Genomic DNA, 22010 nt, shown 5'->3' with positions numbered 1-22010 from the left:
CTGCATTGGAGAAGGCAGGGCTTTGTAACCCAGTGCCAGGCACACAATAAAAGTTCAGTAAATGGAAGCCAAAAAAAAAGGGTGGGAAGTGGGGGTCCTGTCCTCACCACATGCCCACACTGTGGTGAGCAGGGCAGCAGAAACACTCAGGCAGCCTGGAGCTTCTCTGAGCTGAACCTCAAACTCACATCTTGCAGCGTGCCTGGAACTCAGATGGGTCATAAAAACCTGCGGTGACGCTTTAAAGGTCAGCCTCTCTGGGAGTTACAGCATCAGCCCAGAGCTGGGGTCAGGGGAGGTCCCGCCAACCTCGGAAGAGGAGCCGATGGGCACTGCCTTTATCTCAGCTGCTATCTGGGGGGAGCTGTGCAAGGGACCCCAAGGTGAAACAGGGGCAAAGGGACAGGTTCTCCTGGGGCACAAAGGCTGACTTTTTAGCGTGGCGGTCTGTGCGCACGATTCAGAAAGTCTGTGAACCACCCCCCGCTCCCCGCCAACAAAGTTACATGCAAACTTCTATGTGCACCTGTGTTTTTCTGGGGAAGGGTCCGTAGCATTCCTCAGATTCCTCAAGGGGTTCATGACTGAAATGGAGGGAGAACCAATGAGCCACGGCCTAGGTTTCATTTTGGAAAAGTAATAGTGAGGGGACTTCCCTGGCGGTCCAGTGGTTAAGACTCCACACTTCCACTGCAAGGGGCACGGGCTTGATCCCTGGTCGGGGAGCTAAGATCCCGCATGCCGTGCAGCGCGGCCACAAAAATAAAGAAAGAAAAGTAATAGGGTAGTGGGCATCTGTGTGGCCCACTGCGTTTAGCATGTTCTTGGGAAAGCCCTGGACTGTTCCATCCTCTGTGTCAGCTTGAGAAGGAGGCAGGATACTGTACTTGCCCCAGTGCACAGATGGTGAAACCGAGGGCCCAAGAAGGGAACTCTCTTGACCGAGGACACACAGGGTAACGTTTTCCTCAAGCTCAGGTGCTCAGGGGAGGCAACCATCGGCTCTCTTGCTGGGCTGCTGGTTTGCCCCGCCCCCTGCCAACCGTGCCCAATTGCTGGGTCAGGGAGGCGCTCCTGCACGCCCCTCCCCAGGGAACCCAGAAACAGAGAGAGAGCAGGAAGGAGAAAAATGTGTGTTCTCAAGGGGTTGGACGTCAGTGGACAGAACTTGGGGTCCCGCTGCCTTGCTGGGAGCCCTGGCTAAGCCGCTGCCCCTCCTCATGGCTCAGTTTCCCCATCGGCAAAAATGAGGGGCTTTGGGGACTTCCCTGGTGGTCCAGTGGTTAAGACTCTGCACTTCCACTGCAGGGGGCACGGCTCGATCCTTGGTTGGGGAAGTAAGATCCCCGCATGCCACGCAGCGTGGCCAAAAAAAAAAAATAATAATAAAAAAAAATTTTTTTTTTAAGTGAGGGTCTTTGACAGATAATCTGTAAGGATCCTTCAGGACTGAGTCCTGGGAAGACAAGCGTAAGAGGCTTGAGATCCCCAGAGCCATCTGCAGCTTTGTTTCAGAACCAAGCCACACGAAATCGGACCTTCTCTGCGCCCGACCCCCAGCCCTCGCCCTGACTCCCAGCAGGTGCTGGCGGTGGGCTTGGAGAGGCCCAGGAGCTCAGAGCTGGGAGAGGAAACCCCACACTGAGCCCTGAGCAGCGACTTCCCCCTGGTCTGGAAATGGTTAATGAACTTTCCTCCAGATACCAGCCCCTTATTAAAATGTAGGTTTTACAATAAATCTGGCATTTGGCCACCAACCTTAGATTAAAACCAGACGGGACAGACGCTAGCCCCCTTCTTAGGCCAAATTTTAAGCAAAGGGCTGCTCTTCCTCCAGATTGGTTCCCGGGCTCCCAATCCCCTGTACCCCCATTCCAGCCCTGTGCCCCCACTTTCTGGAGCTCGGTTTGGGGGTGTCGGGAACAGAGAAGACAGGGCTGACCACAGATGTGAACTTCTGGGTCCTGGAATGCTGAGGTGGGAGGTGATCAGGCCCCGGACCCAGAGGTTTTGGGGGCAGCAGGGGAGGTTCCGGGGACCCCAGAGCCTTTGAGATGGTCAGGGGTATCTGGCTTTGGACCTCCCACCCTTCTCTGTGCCTAAGAATAGGACACACATGTTCTCTGCCTGGTAGCTTCATCCCTTTTTCCCTACTTGGGCCCAATGATCACATTTTTCAAAGGCTCCTGGGTCTCTGAAGAAGTTTTGGCCTCATGCATCCCCTGGTGGCAGCCCCCACGTGGAGATATTCTGTCCGGAGAACCGCCCCCGCCTTGTGGCAGCTGTCTTACTGAGCATTTTCCCAAAGACCCTGACCCAGAGTGGCTTTGGGGCTTTCCAGGCAGCACTGAGCCACTCTCTGGGCCTTAGAGACTCTGTCCTCCCCACTCCCGGTCACATCCCCACCAAGCATTCCCGGGATCTCCCTTCCTTGCTATTCTCAGCCAATCCCAGTATTTCTCTCTACCCCCTCCCTTTTTTTCTGTGTTCTTCTTGTATGACGACTTTGAGATTTAATTCACATCACATACAATTCACCCATTTAAAGCATACAATCCAGTGATTTCTGGTCTGTTCAGTCGTACGACCATCACCACAATCGATTTTAGAACATTTTCATCACCCCAGAAGTAAACCCTGCACCCTTTAGTCCTCACCCCCTCACCCCACCCCCATCACCCTCCCCCGGTCCCTGGCAACCACTAATCTACTTTCTGTCTCTATAGATTTGCCTATTCCGGACAGTTCATATGAGTGGAATTGCACATCAGGTGCCCTTTTGTCAGTGGCACCGTCTTCTTACACTCGGCGTCATGTTTTCAGGGGTCATCCATGGTGTGGCATGGATTAGGACTTCGTTCCTGTTGACAGTCGAATAATATTCCATTGTACGGATATTTGGGGTACCCACTCATCAGCTGATGGGCATTTGGGTTGTTTCGACTTCTGGGCTCTTATGAGTATTGCTGCTATGAGCATTCATTCGTATCCAAGTGTTCGTGTGGACATATGTTTTCATTTCTCTTGAGGATACAACTGGGAGTGGAATTGCTGGGTCATATGCTAACTCTATTTTTAACATTTTGAGGAACTGCCAGGCTGTTTTCCAAAGTGGCTGCATCACTTTTCATTCCTATCAGCAGTGCCTGGGGGTTCTGATTTCTCCACATTCTTTCCACCACTTGTTATTATTTGCCTTTTGGTTCTAGACATCCTAGTAGGTGTGAAGTTGTATCTCACAGTGATTTTGCTTTGCATCTCCCTGATGGCTAATACTGTTGAGCATCTTTTCATGTGCTTATTGGTCATTTGTATATCTTCTTTGGAGAAATGTCTATTCAGATCATTTGCTCATTTTTAAATTGGACTATTTGTCTTTTTATTGTTGAGTTAGTTACAAGAGTTCTTGATATTTTCTAAATACAAGTCTCTTATCAAATATATGATTTGTAAATAGGTTTCCCATTCTGTGGGCTGTCTTTTTACTTTCTTGATGGTGTTCACAAAAGTTTTAAATTTGAAGAAGTCCGATTTCTCTTTTTTTTGTTGTTTAATTGCTTGTGCTTTTTCTGTCATGTCTAAGAAACCATTGTCTGGCCCTTTTGAGGGTAAGGGGAACTGGCTTTGGAAGTTGAGACTTTCATCCCTTTTTTGGAATGAGGGCTTCCTTCATCTATATAGTCATTCATTCAGAAATATTTCTGAAAACAAACTACTTGCCCAGTCCTGGGGATACAGCAGTGACAAGGCAAACCCAGCCCCCACCTTCCTAGAGCTTAGAATGGAATGGAAGAGACAAGCATGAAGCAGAAAACCAAAACAGAAGAATGACTTAATTACAGATGTACTGGGGAGGGAGGAGGGCCCGGGAGCCTGTAACAAGGAGATCTGTCCTGGTCTGAGGGCTGGGAAAGACCCCTCCAGGACAGGGCATTTAGTCTGAGATTAAAGGCCGGGAAACATTAGCCAGGCAAAAGGGGTGCAGTGCTCTAGGCCAGGAACAGCATGTGCAAAGGCCCTGAGGTGGCAGGAACTCTTGCTCTCCGGTAAGGCAAGTCACCTTGGCACACTGGCCCCTCCACTGAGGTCTCTTGGGGGCGTCCAGTGGCCTGAGGGAAGTGTGTGCAGCATGCCACGTCCTTAGTGCGTGTACGGAAGAGGTTCTAGACCCCAGAGAGACCCAGATGCATTGCGGCTCCCTCCAGGACCCTGCTGAGGATTCGAGAGGACATGCAGGGGCCTCCCCCGGCCTCCTCCAGACTCCAGGGTTAGCCCAAGCCTGCAGAGGCCTCCTCATACCCATACTGGTTACTGGCCTTGGGCTGGGAGGGGGTGGGGGGCGCAGCAGTCCCAGGCTGAGGTGGCCCGTGACCCTGGGTTCTTACGTGCTGTCTGAGGCCTGTGAGATCATGGGGACATGGCTAGGGCCCCAGGGGACCCTCTCTGACTCCCTGGGCCCCGCTGTGTCTTCCTTCCTCACCTTCCTTCCTGAGATATTTTCTCCTTCTCTAGACTGGTAGCTATAAAAATGTATCAGCACCTTGGGTTTTTGTTCAAAATGAGTGAGATGAAACATCCTTGGAGGGGCAGCTGGACAGTGGGTGTTGGTGGCTGACTCCCCTCCCCCACTGCCCCAAGCCCCTCCCTCCTGCCCTGTGACACATGCTGTCATGACTCAGCCCTGGCCAGGTCTCTATGGCTCCATAAGGAAGAACCTGGACCCTGGAGACAGGCCGGGACCGGGGCAGCCTCTGAAGTCTTCCCACGCTCTTTCAGGGCCTCCTCGTTTGTCTGTTCATCTCTTCATTCATTCACTCACTCAACACTCAGCAAATATTTGTGGAGAGTTTACCCTGGGCCAGGCCCTGTGACAGGTCCCAGAGAGACAGAAAACAGTAAGTTCCAGTCCCTGCCAGACAAATGACCCTACATATATGCTGCAACGTGACAGAGCTATGATGAGGGATCTGGGATGGCTTCCTGGAGGAAGCGGCATTCTGCTGAGACCTGAAGGTGAGCTAGGGAGGCAGAGAGAAGTCGCAAGCCCACGAAAGGAGCGGGCAGAGATCCTCAGGGGAGAGGATGTGCTTGTTCAATGTAAATCCTGACCTCAGGGAGGCTGCGAACCTGGGACAACAGCTCTGAGACCACCCCAGCCCCCCGACCTGCCACTGCCCACCCAGGGGGCCTGAGGGGTCCCATCCAGTGGACAGAGCCCCAAAACCCTCAAGACAAAGACCCCATCCTTCTGTCATGTTCACCATCAGTTTGTCCAGGGCTGGGCTGGAGGCTGGGGCTATCTCCTCCCTCCGTTCTCTCTGCCAAGTGGGGAGAGAAGAAAGGACCTGGGGTTGGCAGGGGGAGGATTCTCACTCGCTGTGTGACCCTGGGTAGGTCCTAGCCCCTCTCTGGGCCTCTCTCCCTCTTCTCCTCTGTGAGGCAGAGGCATCCCTGCCGCCCATCTTGAGGTTGCTGGGGGCCTCCAGGGAGGTGGTACTGGGAAGTCCACCTGTGTGATCTCACCCCGCTTTGTGCCTTAGCCCTGGTCCCTGAGTGTCCTGGACTGAGCCAGCCTGTCCAAACATGAAAGCAGCTCTTAGCTCCTTGTTTGAGTTTCTGGCTGGGGCGGAGCTGGCCTCCTGGGGAAGCTCCCCGGAAGCCCAGGCGCCCTTCTCCAGATGGCTGCAGGCTCCATGCTGCTTCTCCTTCCTCCTGCCTTCTGTCCAGCCTTCCTTTCTTCCTTCCAATGTGGGTGACGCACTTGGGGCCAGGTGTGACCCTGGCTCTGCCCTCACAGGTCTCACATGCCCCACCCCCTCGACGCTACCCGACCCTGCATGCTGTTGACAGACCCCTGCCCTGTGTCCAGCACAGACCCCAGCTCTAGAGATGCTCCTGTTGCCTTAAGCCCCCCTCTTCTTGGCTGACCCATTCACCCTAAGCCCCTGGAGAGACCCCCAGAACCTCGCTGCGTGAAGACCTGGGGGTACTCTTAGGGCCGGCCGCCCATGCCAAACTGGTTAAAAGCCTGGGCTCCATGCCAATCCGCAGGTTTAAGTCCCAGCTCCAGCCTTGACTGGCCACATGGATTTGGCAGGTTGCTTAAGCCCGTGCCTCAGTTTCCTCGTCTGTAAAATCAGGCTAGGAGCACGCAGGTCTGACGGTTGTGAGGGTTCGATGAGGTGGTTCCTGTTACTTCCATTTCTCAGCGCAATTCCCGAGGCTGGGACAGAATAAAGCCTTCATCCACCGCCACGCCGCTGGTGCGCCAGGGCCAACCTCAGGTCCTAAACCAGGACCCCGGCTCCTTTACCGCCTGTGCTGCCTCTCACTTCCTATCTGAGGAGGTGAGATTCTCCCCCAAGTCTCTCCTGGTGGCATTTGAGCCAGAGATGCTGCCTCGCAGAAGCTAGGGACACCGTTTCCAGAATCCCTGTCGGAGCCCTTCTCCCAGGGGTCTTTCAAAGGAACCCAAGTCTCTACCAAGAGACCCGGGTGTTTGGGGATGGGGGCAGCCTCTCTGTGCTCCCCACCTCCACCTCCTTCCTCAGACTTTTCTGGCTGTAAATATTTCTGCAGCTTCGAAGCTCCTTTGACCAAGGCCCAGTGTTAATTTGTTAAATCCACGTCAAGGTCCTGGGGACGCGTTGTTTATTTTTGTGAACGTGTTGGCAGAGATCACATTTGGGGTGGGGGGAGGCTGCTTATTCGGTCAGAATAAATGCTAATTAATAAAAGTTATTTATTTGGGTTGGAGCTTGCCGTGGCCCCAGGGTCAGGCACAAACTTGACTATTTGAAGCAAAAACAAACAGAGAGTGTCTCTCAACAGCTTGAGAAAGGCAGAAACGAAGAGGCCGGATTTATTTGTCTTAGGAAGAATTTGCAGTTAATTCCCTCCAGACTATTTAGACCCTTAAATTACACAGAATAAGAAAAACCATGGGTGCAGGAGAGGGAGCCAGGAACACTTGATCATTTGGCCGAGAGCAGAGTTTTTAAATGTCTTTGGCCTGAAGTCAGCCAAGTAAATTGTATGTGTGAAATAATTTAATGGCAGAAAACTGTGTGCCAGTCACTTCTTTTTCACTGTAATGTAATAAGGGAGAGAGCATGGCTGGCCTCCCCTACGTGAGGCTGTTTTGCTCTTCCCTGATCCCTGCCCCTCACAATAGCCCCTAAACAGCCCACGTAAGTGGAGGTGGTTTCAGGCTTTATTTTCAATCCCAGAGGAAAGCAGAATTTTTACGGAACAAAAGGAAATTTTGGGCACAGCCCTGACTTGGACGGAGCTGGCCCCAGTACTCGCCGGCCTGAGGCTTCAAGAGTATTTATTTTCCAAATGCTTTAAGCTCAAGCGTGGAACCCCCAGAGGACACACGCCTACCACCATCCACTTCTCAGGGGGTGATTCGGGAACTCATGGTAACGAGCATCCAGCACATCTGCTGGGAAGCAGAGTCCAGCCCGAGAGCCCTGGCTGAGTCCAAAGCTGTGGGTTCGAGTCCTGAGTCACCTCCAAGACGCTGCATGAACCTTCCTGAACCTCGGCTGCCTCTCCCCAGCCTCTGCCCACAGCAGGGACTGGAACCATCTTTCTACTGTGGGCGGGGCCGAGGGAGAAAGATCTTTGTCTTCAGGCGGGAAGAGGGTTGCACACAAGGAAGAATGCCAAGAGCAGCGAACATGTATCAAGCGATTACTATGCTCTTGGCACTGAGTTAAATTCAGCTCCTCCAGGAACTTTGTGTGACCTTGGGCAAGCCGCTGTCCCTCAGGGCTCCCAGAGGTGAGGTCTTCCTCCCAGGGGCTATAGGAAGGACACTCGGGGGCATTTCCGCACCAGTGAGATGACATGATCCATGGTGTCTCCCAGAGCTGGGGCGGAGAGTGTGACAGACCCCCGCATCACCTTCCCTGGGAACCGAGGGAGGCGGCCCCCTCGGAGACAGGCTCACAACCCGGGCCGCCTGAGCCTTCCCACAGACACGGACTCCAGTCCCCGCTGTGTGATCTTGGGTGAACCTCTCAGAGCCTCAGTTTCCCAGTGTGTGAAATGGGCCAGTGCCTCATAGGGCAGATGCCAGGATCCAGTGGATGGAAGCAGACAGAGCGCTTGGCATCCCTCCTGCCCAAACCAACTTTTTCTTTTTTTTTTTTGCGGTATGCGGGCCTCTCCCGTTGCGGAGCACAGGCTCCGCACGCACAGGCTCAGCGGCCATGGCTCATGGGCCCAGCCGCTCCGCGGCACGTGGGATCTTCCCGGACCGGGGCACGAACCCGTGTCCCCTGCATCGGCAGGCGGACTCTCAACCACTGCGCCACCAGGGAAGCCCTTTTTTTTTTTTTTAAAGATTTAATTTTAATTTTTGGCTGCATTGGGTCTTCATTGCTGCGCATGGGCCTTCTCTAGTCGAGCGGGGGCTTCTCCTGTTGCGGAGCAACAGGCTCCAGGCGTGTGGGCTCAGTAGTTGTGGCACGCAGGCTCAGCAGTTGTGGCACGCAGCCTATAGAGCGCAGGCTCAGGAGTTGTGGCGCGCGGTTCCAGTTTCTCCGTGGCATGTGGGATCTTCCCGGACCAGGGATCAAACCCGTGTCCCCTGCGTTGGCAGGCAGACTCCTATCCACTGCGCCACCAGGGAAGCCCCCAAACCAACTTTTGTTGAGCGCATCCCATCATAGCTGCCTTGATGGGAACCCCCAGGGAGATGTGACTCCAGACCAGTGAAGACTAGCTGGTGTCAGGGGTGGAGAGAGTCTGGGGTTGTTGGGAGGGGTGTTAAGCGCCCTTGTGTGAGGGTTTCACCTCCAAGGCACCACGCAGTTTGGCCAAAGAGCAGAGTTGTTTCTTCCGGCGCCCACTTGGAGGGGGCCGAGGCTGCAAAATGATTTTCATTTCAACACCCTCAGTTTTGAATTGCTAAATTTCCTGAAAAATTCTCCTTTTTTGGCTGAAATGCCTCCTGCGTTGGGTTTGTGCCCAAGAAGTGTTGCCTGAAGGGGGGCGGAAATCGGCTCGCGATGGCTGGTGTTCCAGAAGCTTCTGTCCGCTCTCAGGCTCTTGATCACACAGGTTTTCAGCGCTCAGCCCTTGTTATTTCAGTTTAAGGTTTCTTCCAGCTCGAGGGGGTGGGGAGCGGGGGGTGGAGAGACGTTCACTGGCACCAGACATTCTCATCCATCTTCACCTTTTCTTGGAGGAAAGGGGTGAGGAGTGAAGACTGAAGCGGGTCCAGGAGAAGAGGCCAGCTCGCCCGGGGCCGCTCCGTGTCCCCTGCCATTGCCTACCCCACCCCCAGATGTGTCCCACGTTTGCAGTACTTCTCAAAGGGGAAACGTACTGGCCCTCCCTCCAAACCAGGGCCTCTCTCTCTCTCAGCACTATGGACACGGTGAACCAGAGAATTCCCTGACGCGGGGCCTTCCTTGTGCATCGAAGTGTACTCAGCAGTATCCCCAGCCTCTGCCTCGATCCCAGGAGCGCCCCCTCTCCCAGTCCATCAGAAACGTCTCTAGACATTGCCAGATGTCCCCTGGAGGCTCCATTGCCCTCTGTTGAGAACCACTGGTCCAAACCCAGTAAGGTCATCTTTTTCCGGGCATCCTGCCTGATTCCTGCCTGACAGCCCCCCACACTACCCCCGATGCAATTACTTACCAGGCTCATGGAACAAGTTAGCCTCCGATCAAATCAGCCGGTTGCTCAAGAGTCAGTAAACCCTGCTAACCTGGGAGCTCATTCAAAAGCCAGGATTGAGTGGTATCCGTGGCTGGGCCTGGAATGTTCCAGATGCTCAGCTGAACAACTTCTCAGCATCGTGTGAAGAACATAGCACGTATAAAGGGAATGTGTAACTGGGGAAGCAAAAATACAAGGTGTGGCCCCAAATCCAAAAGTTTCACAATGCATCCTGTTGGCCCAACTGTGGGCAAAACTGACCTTCCTGTCCACCGCTGCTGGGAAGCGTTATGGGGGATTTGGCCACATCTAGCATTTTACTCACTGGCCAAGCAATCCCACTTCTAGGAATGTGTCCCAAATATTCACTGGCAAAAATAGAAAATCATGTTTGCACGAGGTTATTAATTGTGGCATTCTTTAATTGCAAAAGATTGGAAACACACTACGTGCCCATCCACAGGGCTCTGGTTTTAGTTGACTAAACCACGGTACATTCGCACAACCGAGTGATACAGAGCTGTGAGAAGGTACATGCAGGACTTCTCTGCACTGGATGGAGGAATCCCTGGGATATATTGCTCAGTGGGAAAAAAGGGAGATACACAACAGTACATGGTCTGCTATCTTTCAATAGAAGAGGGGGAGAAAATATTATACTTGAAAAAAATATTTGCAAAAAGCAATGCTGGGGACTTCCCTCATGGTCCAGTGAGTAAGACTCCACGCTCCCAATGCTGGGGGCCTGGGTTCGATCCCTGCTCTGGAAACTAGACCCCGCATGCATGCCACAGCTAAGAGTCCACATGCTGCAACCTAGAAGTCCACATGCCATAACCAAAGATCCCGCATGCAGCAGCTAAGACCCGGCACAGCCAATGTGAATAATAAATAAATAAATAAATAATATATATATTTTTCTAAAAAGCAATGCTGGAAGGATAGAGCAAAGGCTAATTTAAAAATTGTTCTGATATGCGGAGGGAGAGAACAAGAGGGAAAATATAATATGGAAATTAATGCAAATAAAGAGGGCTGGGTTTGTTGGGCCAGGTGGAGTGATCTCTGGAGCAAATTAAATAGGAAGAGGCAAGCTTCAGTTTGGGGACTTCCCTGGTGGTCCAGCGGGTAAGAATGCAAGCTCCCAATGCAGGGGGCCTGGGTTCAATCCCTGGTCGGGGAACTAGATCCCGCATGCACGCAGCAACTAAGACCTGGTGCAGCCTAAATAAATAAATATTTAAAAAAGAGAGAGAGAGAGAGAGAGACAAGTTGCAGCACCAATGTGTTCAGCGTGATCTCATGCTTGTAAATTTTTTTAAATACACATTTGTAACTTTGTAAATCTTGGGGAGCAGAGTCGGGAGAAGGGAGTAGTTTGTTTTATTTTGTGCCTTTCTGTGTTGCTTGAATCTGTTACTGCGACAAGCAGTGACATTATTTGGTTATTAAAATATACTTTTTTTTCCTTACATGAAATCTCCAGATTTTTAAAAAATTAAATTTAATATTTATTTATGTTTCTCTCTTACTTTTGAGGTAAAGTGTGCATACAATAGTGTAGAAATCTTAAGTGGACCCTTCACTGAGGGTTTTTTTCCTTCTTTTTTTTTGTTTTCTTTTTTTTTATACAGCAGGTTCTTATTAGTTATCTATTTTATACATATTAGTGTATATATGTCAATCCCAATTTCCCAATTCATCCCGCCACCCCCCACCCCACTTTCCCCCCGTGGTGTCCATATGTTTGTTCTCTACATCTGTGTCTCTATTTCTGCCCTGCAAACCGGTTCATCTGTAACATTTTTCTAGGTTCCACATATATGCATTAATATACAATACTTATTTTTCTCTTTCTGACTTACTTTACTCTGTATGACAGTCTCTAGGTCCATCCACATCTCTACAAGTGACCCAATTTAGTTCCTTTTTATGGCTGAGTAATATTCCATTGTATATATGTATCACATCTTCTTTATCCATTCGTCTGTCAGTGGACATTTAGGTTGCTTCCATCACCTGATATTGTAAATAGTCCTGCAGTGAACATTGGGGTGCGTGTGTCTTTCTGAATTACGGTTTTCTCTGGGTATATGCCCAGAAGTGGGATTGCTGGGTCATATGGTAATTTTATTTTTAGTTTTTTAAGGAACCTCCATACTGTTCTCCATAGTGGCTGTATCAATTTACATTCCCACCAGCAGTGCAAGAGGGTTCCCTTTCCTCCACACCCTCTCCAGCCTTTGTTGTTTGTAGATTTTCTGATGATGCCCATTCTAACTGGTGTGAGGTGAGACCTCATTGTAGTTTTGATTTGCATTTCTCTAATCATTAATGATGTTGAGCATTCTTTCATGTGTTTGTTGGCAATCTGTATATCTTCTTTGGAGAGATGCCTATTTAGGTTTTCTGCCCATTTTTTGATTGTGTTGTTTGTTTTTTTAATATTGAGCTGCATGAGCTATTTATATATTTTGGAGATTAATCCTTTGTCCGTTGATTCATTTGCAAATATTTTCTCCCATTTGGAAACAACAAACAAGTCTTTTAGTCTTGTTTGTAGTTTCCTTTGCTTTGCAAAAGCTTTTAAATTTCATTAGGTCCCATTTGTTTATTTTTATTTTTATTTCCATTACTCTGGGAGGTGGATCAAAAAAGATCTTGCTGTGATTTATGTCAAACAGTGTTCTTCCTATGTTTTCCTCTAAGAGTTTTATAGTGTCTGGTCTTACATTTAGGTCTTTAATCCATTTTGAGTTTATTTTTGTGTATGGTGTTAGGGAGTGTTCTAATTTCATTCTTTTACACGTAGCTGTCCAGTTTTCCCATCACCACTTATTGAAGAGACTGTCGTTTCTCCATTGTATATCCTTGCCTCCTTTGTCATAGATTAGTTGACCATAGGTAAGTGGGTTTATCTCTGGGCTTTCTATCCTGTTCCATTGATCTATATTTCTGTTTTTGTGCCAGTACCATATTGTCTTGATTATTGTAGCTTTGTATTATAATCTGAAGCCAGGGAGTCTGATTCCTCCAGCTCCGTTTTTTTCACTCAAGACTGCTTTGGCTATTCGGGGTCTGTTGTGTCTCCGTACAAATTTTAAGGATCCAGATTTTTTAATGTTTGATTAAATATTCTTTTTTTTTTTGAAGTATAGTTGATTTACAATGTTGTGTTAATTTCTGGTGCACAGCAAAGTGATTCAGTTAAATATATATATTCTTTTTCATATTCTTTTCCATTATTGTTTATTACAAGATATTGAATATAGTTCCCTGTGCTATATAGTAAGACCTTGTTATTTATCCATAAAATATACATTTTTTTATTAAGGTACACCAGACCCTGAACCGGACAGGGTTGGTTCTAAGTGCTGGGTGAGTGCAGTGGAGGAGAGGGGATTCCGTGTGGACTCAGGTGGTCAGGGAGGGCTCCCTGGAGGAGTGAACAATGAGCTGGACCCTGCAGGAGGAAGGGTCAGCAGTTCAGCCCTCGGGTAAAATTGAAATGTGGAAATAAATAGTAGCTGAACATCCCCCCTCCCTTCTCCCTCTGTAAATGGGGCATGAAGAGCACCTGTCTATTCCTGTGAGCATCCGTTGACCTGTGGGTGCCTGCAGTGGACCCTTGGAACTGTGACTCTCACTGCTCTTTTTTAATATATTAATATAATTCAACAACAAATACCCGTGGAGGGTTTACCATGCCCCAGAGCCTGAGCTAGGAGCCGAGGACACGTAGATATCTCCAGCGGCCACGCCCCCCCCCCCCCCCACACACACACCAGGTCAGTTGTCCCTCATGGCGGTGGGTGCTTGTCCCCGGGCTCCACAGGATGGGGACCTGGCTGCTTTTGTTCACCATTATGTCCCCAGGGTCCTAACCCTGTGCCTACCACCCAGTAGGTGCTCAGTAAATGTGTTGCAGAATGGATGGATGGATGGATGGATGGGTGGATGAAGGATGGATGAAGGCGTGAATTAAAGGGAGCTGCTCCTGTTCTCGGGCTGCACCATCCATCAGCAGAGGGAGACACAGGGAAAGGGCTCAGAGCACATCGCTGAGCTGGTGCCTGAGTCGTGATCATCTCGGCAGCTCCGGGCTGGGGGCCCTGCGGGCACTCACTGCGCGCTGTCCGCCGCCCCGCTGACCCTCGGACCCCTCCGCAGGTGAGTGTCCCAGCCCCGGGCGCGGCGGCGCCGCCAAGCGGAAGAAGAAGCAGCGGCGGAACCGCACCACGTTCAACAGCAGCCAGCTGCAGGCGCTGGAGCGCGTGTTCGAGCGCACGCACTACCCCGACGCCTTCGTGCGGGAGGAGCTAGCCCGGCGCGTCAACCTCAGCGAGGCGCGTGTCCAGGTGAGTGCTGCCCATCCGTGGGCCCCCCGGGGGAGCGTGCAGCCACCACTCACCCAGGGTTAAGGAGTTGCCAAGGTGAGGTGTCTCAGAGCAGGACCATCTGAGGCCAGGAGGGCTGAGGTTCAAATCCAAGCCCTGCCACTGACCAGCTGTGTGACCTTGAGCAAGTTACTCAGCCTCTCTGTGCCTTAGGTACCTCCCTGTAAAATGAGGATCACGTGGGTCTGTTTTATAGGGTTCTTACGAGAATGAAAGAAGTTGATATCTTTGTAGCTTACAGCAGTGCCTGGCACATGGAGTTTGGATAAATAAAAGTCGTTTTAAAGTGTTCAGTGCTGGGCTTCCTTGGTGGCGCAGTGGTTGAGAGTCCGCCTGCCGATGCAGGGGACATGGGTTCGTGCCCCGGTCAGGGAAGATCCCACATGCCGCGGAGCAGCTGGGCCCGTGAGCCATGGCCACTGAGCCTGCGCATCCGGAGCCTGTGCTCCGCAACGGGAGAGGTCACAACACTGAGAGGCCCGCAAACCGAAAAAAAAAAAAAAAAAAAAAGTGTTCAGTGCTTGTTCCGTGCCAGCCCTGAGCTGAGTGCCCAGCATGCACCTCTCTCATTACAACCTCACAGCAGCTAAATGCTCATCTATTCATTCTTTCATTCATCCACTTGCACATTCTCCAACACATACTTACCCAGCGGCAGGCACCGTTTATCACCCCCATTTTACAGATGAGAAAATTGAGGCTCAGAGAGGGGAAGCTGCCAGTGCAGGATGGGTGGCAGAGCAGGCACATGCTGGGTGCAAAAGGACTTGGGTCCCCTCAGCAGCCCGCTCACCCCTCCTTCCCGCCCCCAGGTCTGGTTTCAGAACCGCCGGGCCAAGTTCCGCCGAAACGAGCGGGCCATGCTGGCCAACCGCTCAGCCTCGCTGCTCAAGTCCTACAGCCAGGAAGCCGCCATCGAGCAGCCCGTGGCTCCCCGGCCCACTGCCTTGAGCCCCGATTATCTCTCCTGGACGGCCTCGTCCCCCTACAGGTGAGAGCGGGAACCCTTTTGGGTCGGGAGGGCGCAAGCAACCAGGGGACCCCATGGGGTGTTTTAGGGCCCAGACTCCTTTGAGGATCTGAAGACAGCTAGGAAAGGTGCCCAGGTGCCCCGTGGACCTGGGGGGCACCAAGGGGTGTGTGGGCAAGCGTGTGAGCGTGTGGAGGGGCGAGAAAATGAGGCCTGTTGGGAAGGAGTGGAGAACCCACATCGTCCTGAGGAAGCTGAAAACCTGCAGATCCCTAGGCTGGCGTGAGCGCCCCAGCACCCTTCGGCCACCATCCCGGAGAGAGGCCGGGGGGCCGAGGGAGTGGTTCCCTGTCCCAGGGGCCTGGCTGGGCCCCAGAGTCAAAGTCTGGGGCAGTTTTGTCCCGGTCAAAGCTGGGGAAAGGTGGCAGGGCAGGAAGGGAGGGGAAGGAGGTGCTGGCGAGTTGGGTTTCTGCACCCCGCAACTCCAGGGAGTGCCATCCACCCCTGAGTCTGTGCGAGCAGCTCTGCTGGAGCCATGGTCTCGTGAGAGGCAAGAGCCGGTGGGTCGTGGGATCTGAGTCCTAGTGATGCCCACGCTAGCCTCACAGCTCTCACAGCTCCCCCCATGCCGTGCTCTTACCTGGGGCGGGAGAACCTCCAACAGGCCTCCTTCCATACAGGTGTGCGTTCATCCCAGCCCCATCCTGCTGTGTGCCAGGCCCAGGGCAGGCGCTAGGGGTGAACAGGAGCTTCCGCTCTCAGGAAGCTCCTGGTCCAGCGAGGAAGGACCACAAGCCTACGGGGGCGGCTCCATGTCCCAGGGCTGACTGTGGGCACTTCTGCCTCTTCCCCCCAGTCTTGTAGCCCCAGGGGAAGGCTTCCCAGCCGAGTGAGCTGGGGAGGGGAGGCAGGAAGACCAGAGGCTGGGATCCAAGACTGGCCGCCAGAGGTGGCCGGCCCCCGGCGGTCTTCCAGCCACCGCAATATGTCCTTGTGTCTTATGTCACCCCCAGCACGGTGCCGCCATACAGCCCAGGAGGCTCAGGCCCTGCGACCCCGGGGGTCAACATGGCCAACAGCATCGCCAGCCTTCGTCTCAAGGCCAAGGAGTTCAGCCTGCATCATAGCCAGGTGCCCACGGTGAACTGACAGCCAGCCCCACCAGGCCCCCGCTGCCTCCCTGGCTGCCTCCCCGCTGCCTCCCTGGACAGGCTGGGTGGGCTCTCCTGGCCCCTCTCTTCAGCCCGGACTTCTGAGCCCAAGAGGCTGCTGAGATGCCCAGAGCCTGGCTCAGCCCTTCATCCACGGCCACTGGAGACTGCGGCCCCTGACCCTGGAGGTGCTGGGCTGGAAGGTTGGAGCAGCGGCTCACCAAGGACCTCACTTACTTTGTGTATTAAAGCCAAAAAGCTGTTGTCTTTAAGAAATAAAAAAAAAAATTTTTAAGCCCCAAAAGATTGCGGCAGGGCGGACAAGGGCAGCAAACCAATGAAGGGACGGCCTTTTGGGGCCAGCTGCCCTCGTCTGTGTGCCTCTTTCTGCAGGAAGTCCTCCATCACCCTGTAGAGCCCCAGGGGTGGGGAGCCGGGTAGGAAGACAGAGACCTGCCCTGGAACCCCGACACCCGGGTGTTTGGGAGAAACCCCGATGTGTGACCCTGGCCAGGACCCGAACCCTCTCTGTGCAGGGAGTGTCTCCCCTGCCCTATGGCAGGAGCAGAGGGTGTGTGGAGGCAGACGCTAAAATTAAATCCCTTGCTGCTGGGCATGCAGAAGCTGGGGGTCCCCTGGGCATTTGACTGTGGGGGACCCAGGCAGATGGCCCAGAATGTCGGGGTGCAGAGTGGAGGACCCAGGTGGGCTCACAGGACAGACAGGTGGTCCTAACAGACAGGGCCACCAGAGACCTTCCAAGTCCTCCAACCTACCGTTTCAGAGATGGTCACTGGGGGTGACAGAAGACACATGTGCCACCAGGCACTGATATCACTTATGAGGAATGTGCAGAAAACTGTGGGGTGAGGGGAGTGGTCTGAAGCCGGCCCTCTCCACCTGGCCCCGTGCCACGCCTGCTGATGGGCGCACCCTCCAGGGAAGTTAAGAGATAATTTCTGGGAATTCCCTGGTGATCCATCCGGTGGTTAGGACTCGCTGCTTTCACTGCCAGGGCCCGGATTCCATCCCTGGTCGGGGAACTAAGATCCCAAAAGCCATGCAGCCGGAAAAAATAAAATATAATAAAGTGATCATTTCTGCAACCAGCCCCCAGGAAGTAAGACAACACTTCCTGACCCCCAGAGGGCGCAAAGACGCTCGGCCCCTCCGGAGGGGCGGCCCTCACAGTGACACAGCCGTCACACCTCTGGACTCCATGGATGGACCCCCGTTTCTCTAGTCTGTCCCGCCCACACCACATCAAAGCCCCCCCAAAGGGCCAGTGTCCCCCCCCACCAGCCACAGGCTGCATCTTCTAGGTGACCTTGAATAGGTCAAAGCCACGTGACAATCCTAACACGAGGAATGGTCCCCATTTTTGTTTTAGAAGGTGTAACTAACCCCTGAGTGAGGTGAGGACCCTCCCCATCTCCCCCAATTTACCCCCAGAGATCCTTCCCCATCCTCCATCGGGAATTCCACCATGAAAACACAGTTCTGGGCTTCCCTGGTGGTGCAGTGGTTAAGAATCCGCCCGCCAATGCAGGGGACACGGGTTTGAGCCCTGGTCCAGGAAGATCCCACATGCCGCGGAGCAACTAAGCCCGTGTGCCACAACTACTGAGCATGTGCTCTAGAGTCCGCGAGCCACAACTACTGAGCCCGTGTGCTGCAACTTCTGAAGCCCGCGCCCCGCAACAAGAGAAGCCACTTCAATGAGAAGCCCGCGCACCGCAACGAAGAGTAGCCCCGGCTCGCCGCAACTAGAGAAAGCCCGCGCGCAGCAACGAAGACCCAATGCAGCCAATAAACAAATAAATAAGAAAACAAAACAAACAAAAAAGAAAACACGGTTCTTGTGGGGTGAGCTTTGTCCCCTTCAGATGGGCCAACAGGCCCTGGGGACCATCGCCGTGTGTCTTCCCTGTGGCTGGGCAGTTGGGACTCTGGTCCTTGGTGGGGGGGTGGGAAACGATGAGGTGAGGCACAGGCTCCAGCTGAAGGCGTGGGGAGGGGGCATTCTGCTGATATATGGAGCTGGCTCTGCCGGCCTGACTACGGCGGCCAGAGCAAAGGGTTGGCCTGTACCCTGTACTGTGTGTGTGTATGGCGGGGGAAGGGGGAAGGTGGGTACAGCCAGAGCTGTGTTTTCTTGCTCAGTTTGGCCTCTGCCTTGGGTGAGTGATTTCTGGGCTTCTATTTGCCATTCATTCACTGAACAAATATTATGAAATACTATATGTGTGCAGGGCCCTACACTGGGCCCTGAGGAGAAAGCAGAGAATTGACACGGGGTCCCTGGCTTCAGAGGCCACACCAAGCCCAAGGAGCCCCAAACCTAGTCTAAGGCATCCAGGCAGGCTTCCTGGAGGAAGTGTCCTGGAAGGATGAAGAGTCCACCAGACAAAGAGGGGAGCGAGAACAGTGTTTCTGGCTAAGGGAACAGCATGTGTAAAGGCCCTGGGGTAGGCCAGAAGCTGCCTCTTTGGGCCAGTGGGGACAGTTCTGGGCCTGGATCTCCTGCAGGATGAAGATGGAGAGAAGCAGGGACAGCTCACGTGGGGCTTGTGTGGCCAGATCTAAAGTCTGGATGTCGGGACTTCCCTGGCGGTCCGGTGGTTGGGACTCTGTGCTTCCACTGCAGGGGACATGGGTTCTATCCCTGGTCGGGGAACATGATTCCACATGCTGCATGGCACAGTCAAAAAAATTGTTTTTTTAATTAAAAAATAAAGTTTGGATGTCACCCTGGCGGTGAGGAGCCATGGAGGGGATTTGCTGGGTGGAGGGACCCGCCCCTTGGACCCTGTTGGAAGCAGAGAGACCCCTGCAGAGGCTGGGCTGGATGTCCAGGCAGGAGAAATGGCAGCCTGGACCAGATGGGGACAGAGTGGGCAATCTGGGAGGTGTCCCAGACACAGCAGGGACAGGGGTTGATGACTAGGTGTTGGGCTGGGGAACGAGGGGGTGCCCAGGGGGCCAGGAATTGGCTGAAGCATGTGGATGCCTGGGAGGAAGAGACCCTGGCAGTAGGACCCACCTGGTAGAGGGGTCGGGAAGATGCTGGCCTGCCCTTCCACCCAGGCAAGCACTGGGGCCGTCCTGGTCTGAGCAGGGTCCTCCCTCCCAAGGAGCTGACATCCACCCCAAGGATTTGCACCAGCGAAGGGCCGGCCCACAGGGCCCAGAGCTGTGCCCTCACGGGCAGCCAGGAAGAGCGGCCTTTTTGTGAGCACGTGGACGAGCCCAGCCAGGCCCTGGGCAGTGCCCCAGAACCCAGATGGAGGTGCATCTGGTCTTTCTATTTTCAGTCCAGAGGGAGGGCCATGAAGCATCGCCAGGTTGGGGCTGCCTGCAGCAGAGGTGGGGTCACACTGGCCGGGGGCTCCCACTAGGGCCTGGAAGGTGGGTCCCAAGAACACCAGCTTCAGAAAAAGCCATGGGCCCGGTTCCCATAGAGCCGCTGGCCCCGCCATGGGGCCACAAGGATGTCAATGTCACTTCCTCTCAAGCGCTCAAGGAAAAACAGACCGGCCTAATCGTTTACACATGCTGCTCTGGGGAGCTGAGGGAGGGGCCCCAGCGGCCCTCCTTGTGAAAGAAAATATATTCCAACATTGCTGTCACGATTGTAGCCCTAATTGCAGGGCTGTGTAGGCAGCTTCCTGGGCACCCGTCCCGGGCTGGGAGAACTTGGAATCCTTCTCCCTCTGATTCCCTTTCCCCTTTTGGCCAAGCAAGCTTGGGACAGGGCACTGAATGTATCTGCTTCTGTTTTTTTGTTTGAAATAAAGAAACTTGAGTCAAGAGAAAGAGAGAGAAATCGAAGGAAAGGCAGTCTGGCTCTTGCAAAACCCAAAACCTGAGAAATTAAGACCAGAGTTTTACCTTGGGCAAGGCACTTCTCCGGGCCTCAGTTTCCTCCTCTGTAACATGGGGTGATAACAGCAGCCACCTCACAGGGCTGTTGGCAGAGTTACCCTCCATAAATGAGCGCTGTGGTGTATACGGTGGAAAAACACAGAGCAAGCGGTGGAGTTTAGGGAAGTCAAAATACTCCCTGTTCTGGGGTGAAATTGCACATTCTCTCCTCAGAGAACCTGGCTCTTCCCTTTGTCCCTTCCAAGCCCACGCTCCTTGGGCACCAGCCGGGGACCAAAGCTCCTGCACCTCTGCTGCCTGCCACTGGAGGGCGCTGTGGGGTCCCCGCCAGGCACAGAGCCGGGAGAACAAGGGCCCTCTCCCACACAGATCGCCAGAGATGGCCGCAGGCTCCTGACCCAAAGACAAAGAAACAAGCAAATCCCAAATCACCAGCAGGGGTCACAGCATAAAAATCAGCACAAGCCTTTCGGGAAATGTACCAACAGCCACGAACACGTTGCATGCTTTCACCCAGTAATTCTACCTCTAAGCCGCACTTCAAAAAATAATCCACAGTGGGGTGGGGGGTGGAAGCAACGTGTGCCAAGATGGCTGTTTGTCGTATGTTTTCATAGATGCAGTGTAAAAATTCTGGGAAGACCCAAAGCAGGTTGTAAATACTTGAAATTTGATAATGGCTCACAATCCGCTTGTCTCTCTGTTTTCTGTAATGAGACTAATAACCTCACAGGGAAGCAGAACAAGCAGGCCCATGTGATCGTCTCAACTACATGAGAAGCTCTTTGAAATGAAAAAAAGTGCTTTCTTCCCTTTTATGTCCCCCTGGGTGCCTCAGTCAGAGCTGGACTTGTCTTTTCCATACCTATTGGTAAGTGAGTGGCCCCCATCCAAAGCTCTCCTCTCTGCTCCTGTTATCCCACCATTAGTCCTTCAGGTCTTGAAGCTTTGTGGTCGTCAGGAATTCCCTTCTCTATTGCAAGTGCTGGAAAGAGCGTGTTTGAGAACTTCTTAAGCTCTTAGTTCACACCTTAGAAGAAGTGGGAATGGATCGAGCTTGGGATATGAGGAGTCAGGAGTGGGCACCTTGAAACTGGAAGGTGCACTTGATAAAGTGGTGTGGATGACGTAATTCTAAGATGGTCCCATGATTCCTTCCCCAGGGAGACACACACTTTGTAATCCCGTCTCCTTGGGTAGGGGTGGAACCTCTGACTTGCTTCTAACCAATAGAATATGGTGAAGATGAAGGGATTTAGCAGATGTGATTAAGGTCCCTAATCAGTCGACTTTGACTCATCCGAAGGGAGATTATCCTCGGTGGGCCTAACCTAACCAGGTGAAACCTTTGAAAGAGAGTCCAGGTCTTCCCTGAAAGAGATTCGGAGCAGAGAGATGCGTTCCCACCAGCCTTGAGAAACAAACAGATGTGCTGTGACCTGCCTGTGGAGGAGGTGGCCCCCAGCAGCCAAGGGCCTCATTCTTACCACCACAAGGAACCCAATCCTGCCTGCAATCTGAATGAGCTCAGAATAGGATACTGAGCTCCAGATGAGACCTCAGCTGAGGATTCCTTGACTGCAGCCTGTGAGACCCGGAGCAGAGAACCCAGTTAAGCTGTGCCCAGACTCCTGACCTGTAGAAACCGTAAGACCATAAATAGGTGTTGTTTTCTCTCTTTCTTTTTTTCTTTTTTGGCTGCACCGAGCAACTTGCAGGATCTTAGTTCCCTGACCAGGAAACCAGGGATCGAACCCATGCCACCTGATGGGGAAGCACAGAGTCCTAACCACTGGACCACCAGGGAACTCCCTGGGTGTTGTTTTCCGCTGCTACGTTTGTGGCAACTTGTTATCCAGTGTAGAAAACCAATGCAGATGGAGATGGAGCTTGGAAGTCCTCCTGAGCTTGGCCTCCCTCTGCCCACAG

General features: G+C 52.9%; 1 protein-coding gene across 1 annotated transcript in view; it reads left to right on the top strand.

Moving 5' to 3' along the window:
* PRRX2 (paired related homeobox 2) overlaps positions 1-16491 on the top strand; it is a 46984-nt gene extending 30493 nt beyond the window's left edge. The window contains exons 2-4 of the mRNA XM_060013279.1: positions 13849-14036; positions 14888-15066; positions 16059-16491. Of these exons, the coding sequence (XP_059869262.1) occupies positions 13849-14036; positions 14888-15066; positions 16059-16194 (503 nt within the window). The 3' untranslated portion in view covers positions 16195-16491. The remainder of the gene's footprint in view (positions 1-13848; positions 14037-14887; positions 15067-16058) is intronic.
* Positions 16492-22010: the final 5519 nt, after the last annotated feature.

This window comes from Delphinus delphis, chromosome 6, assembly GCF_949987515.2.
Source record: "Delphinus delphis chromosome 6, mDelDel1.2, whole genome shotgun sequence".
Classification (NCBI taxonomy): Eukaryota; Metazoa; Chordata; class Mammalia; order Artiodactyla; family Delphinidae; genus Delphinus; species Delphinus delphis.
This window is presented reverse-complemented; position numbering and strand designations above follow the sequence as displayed.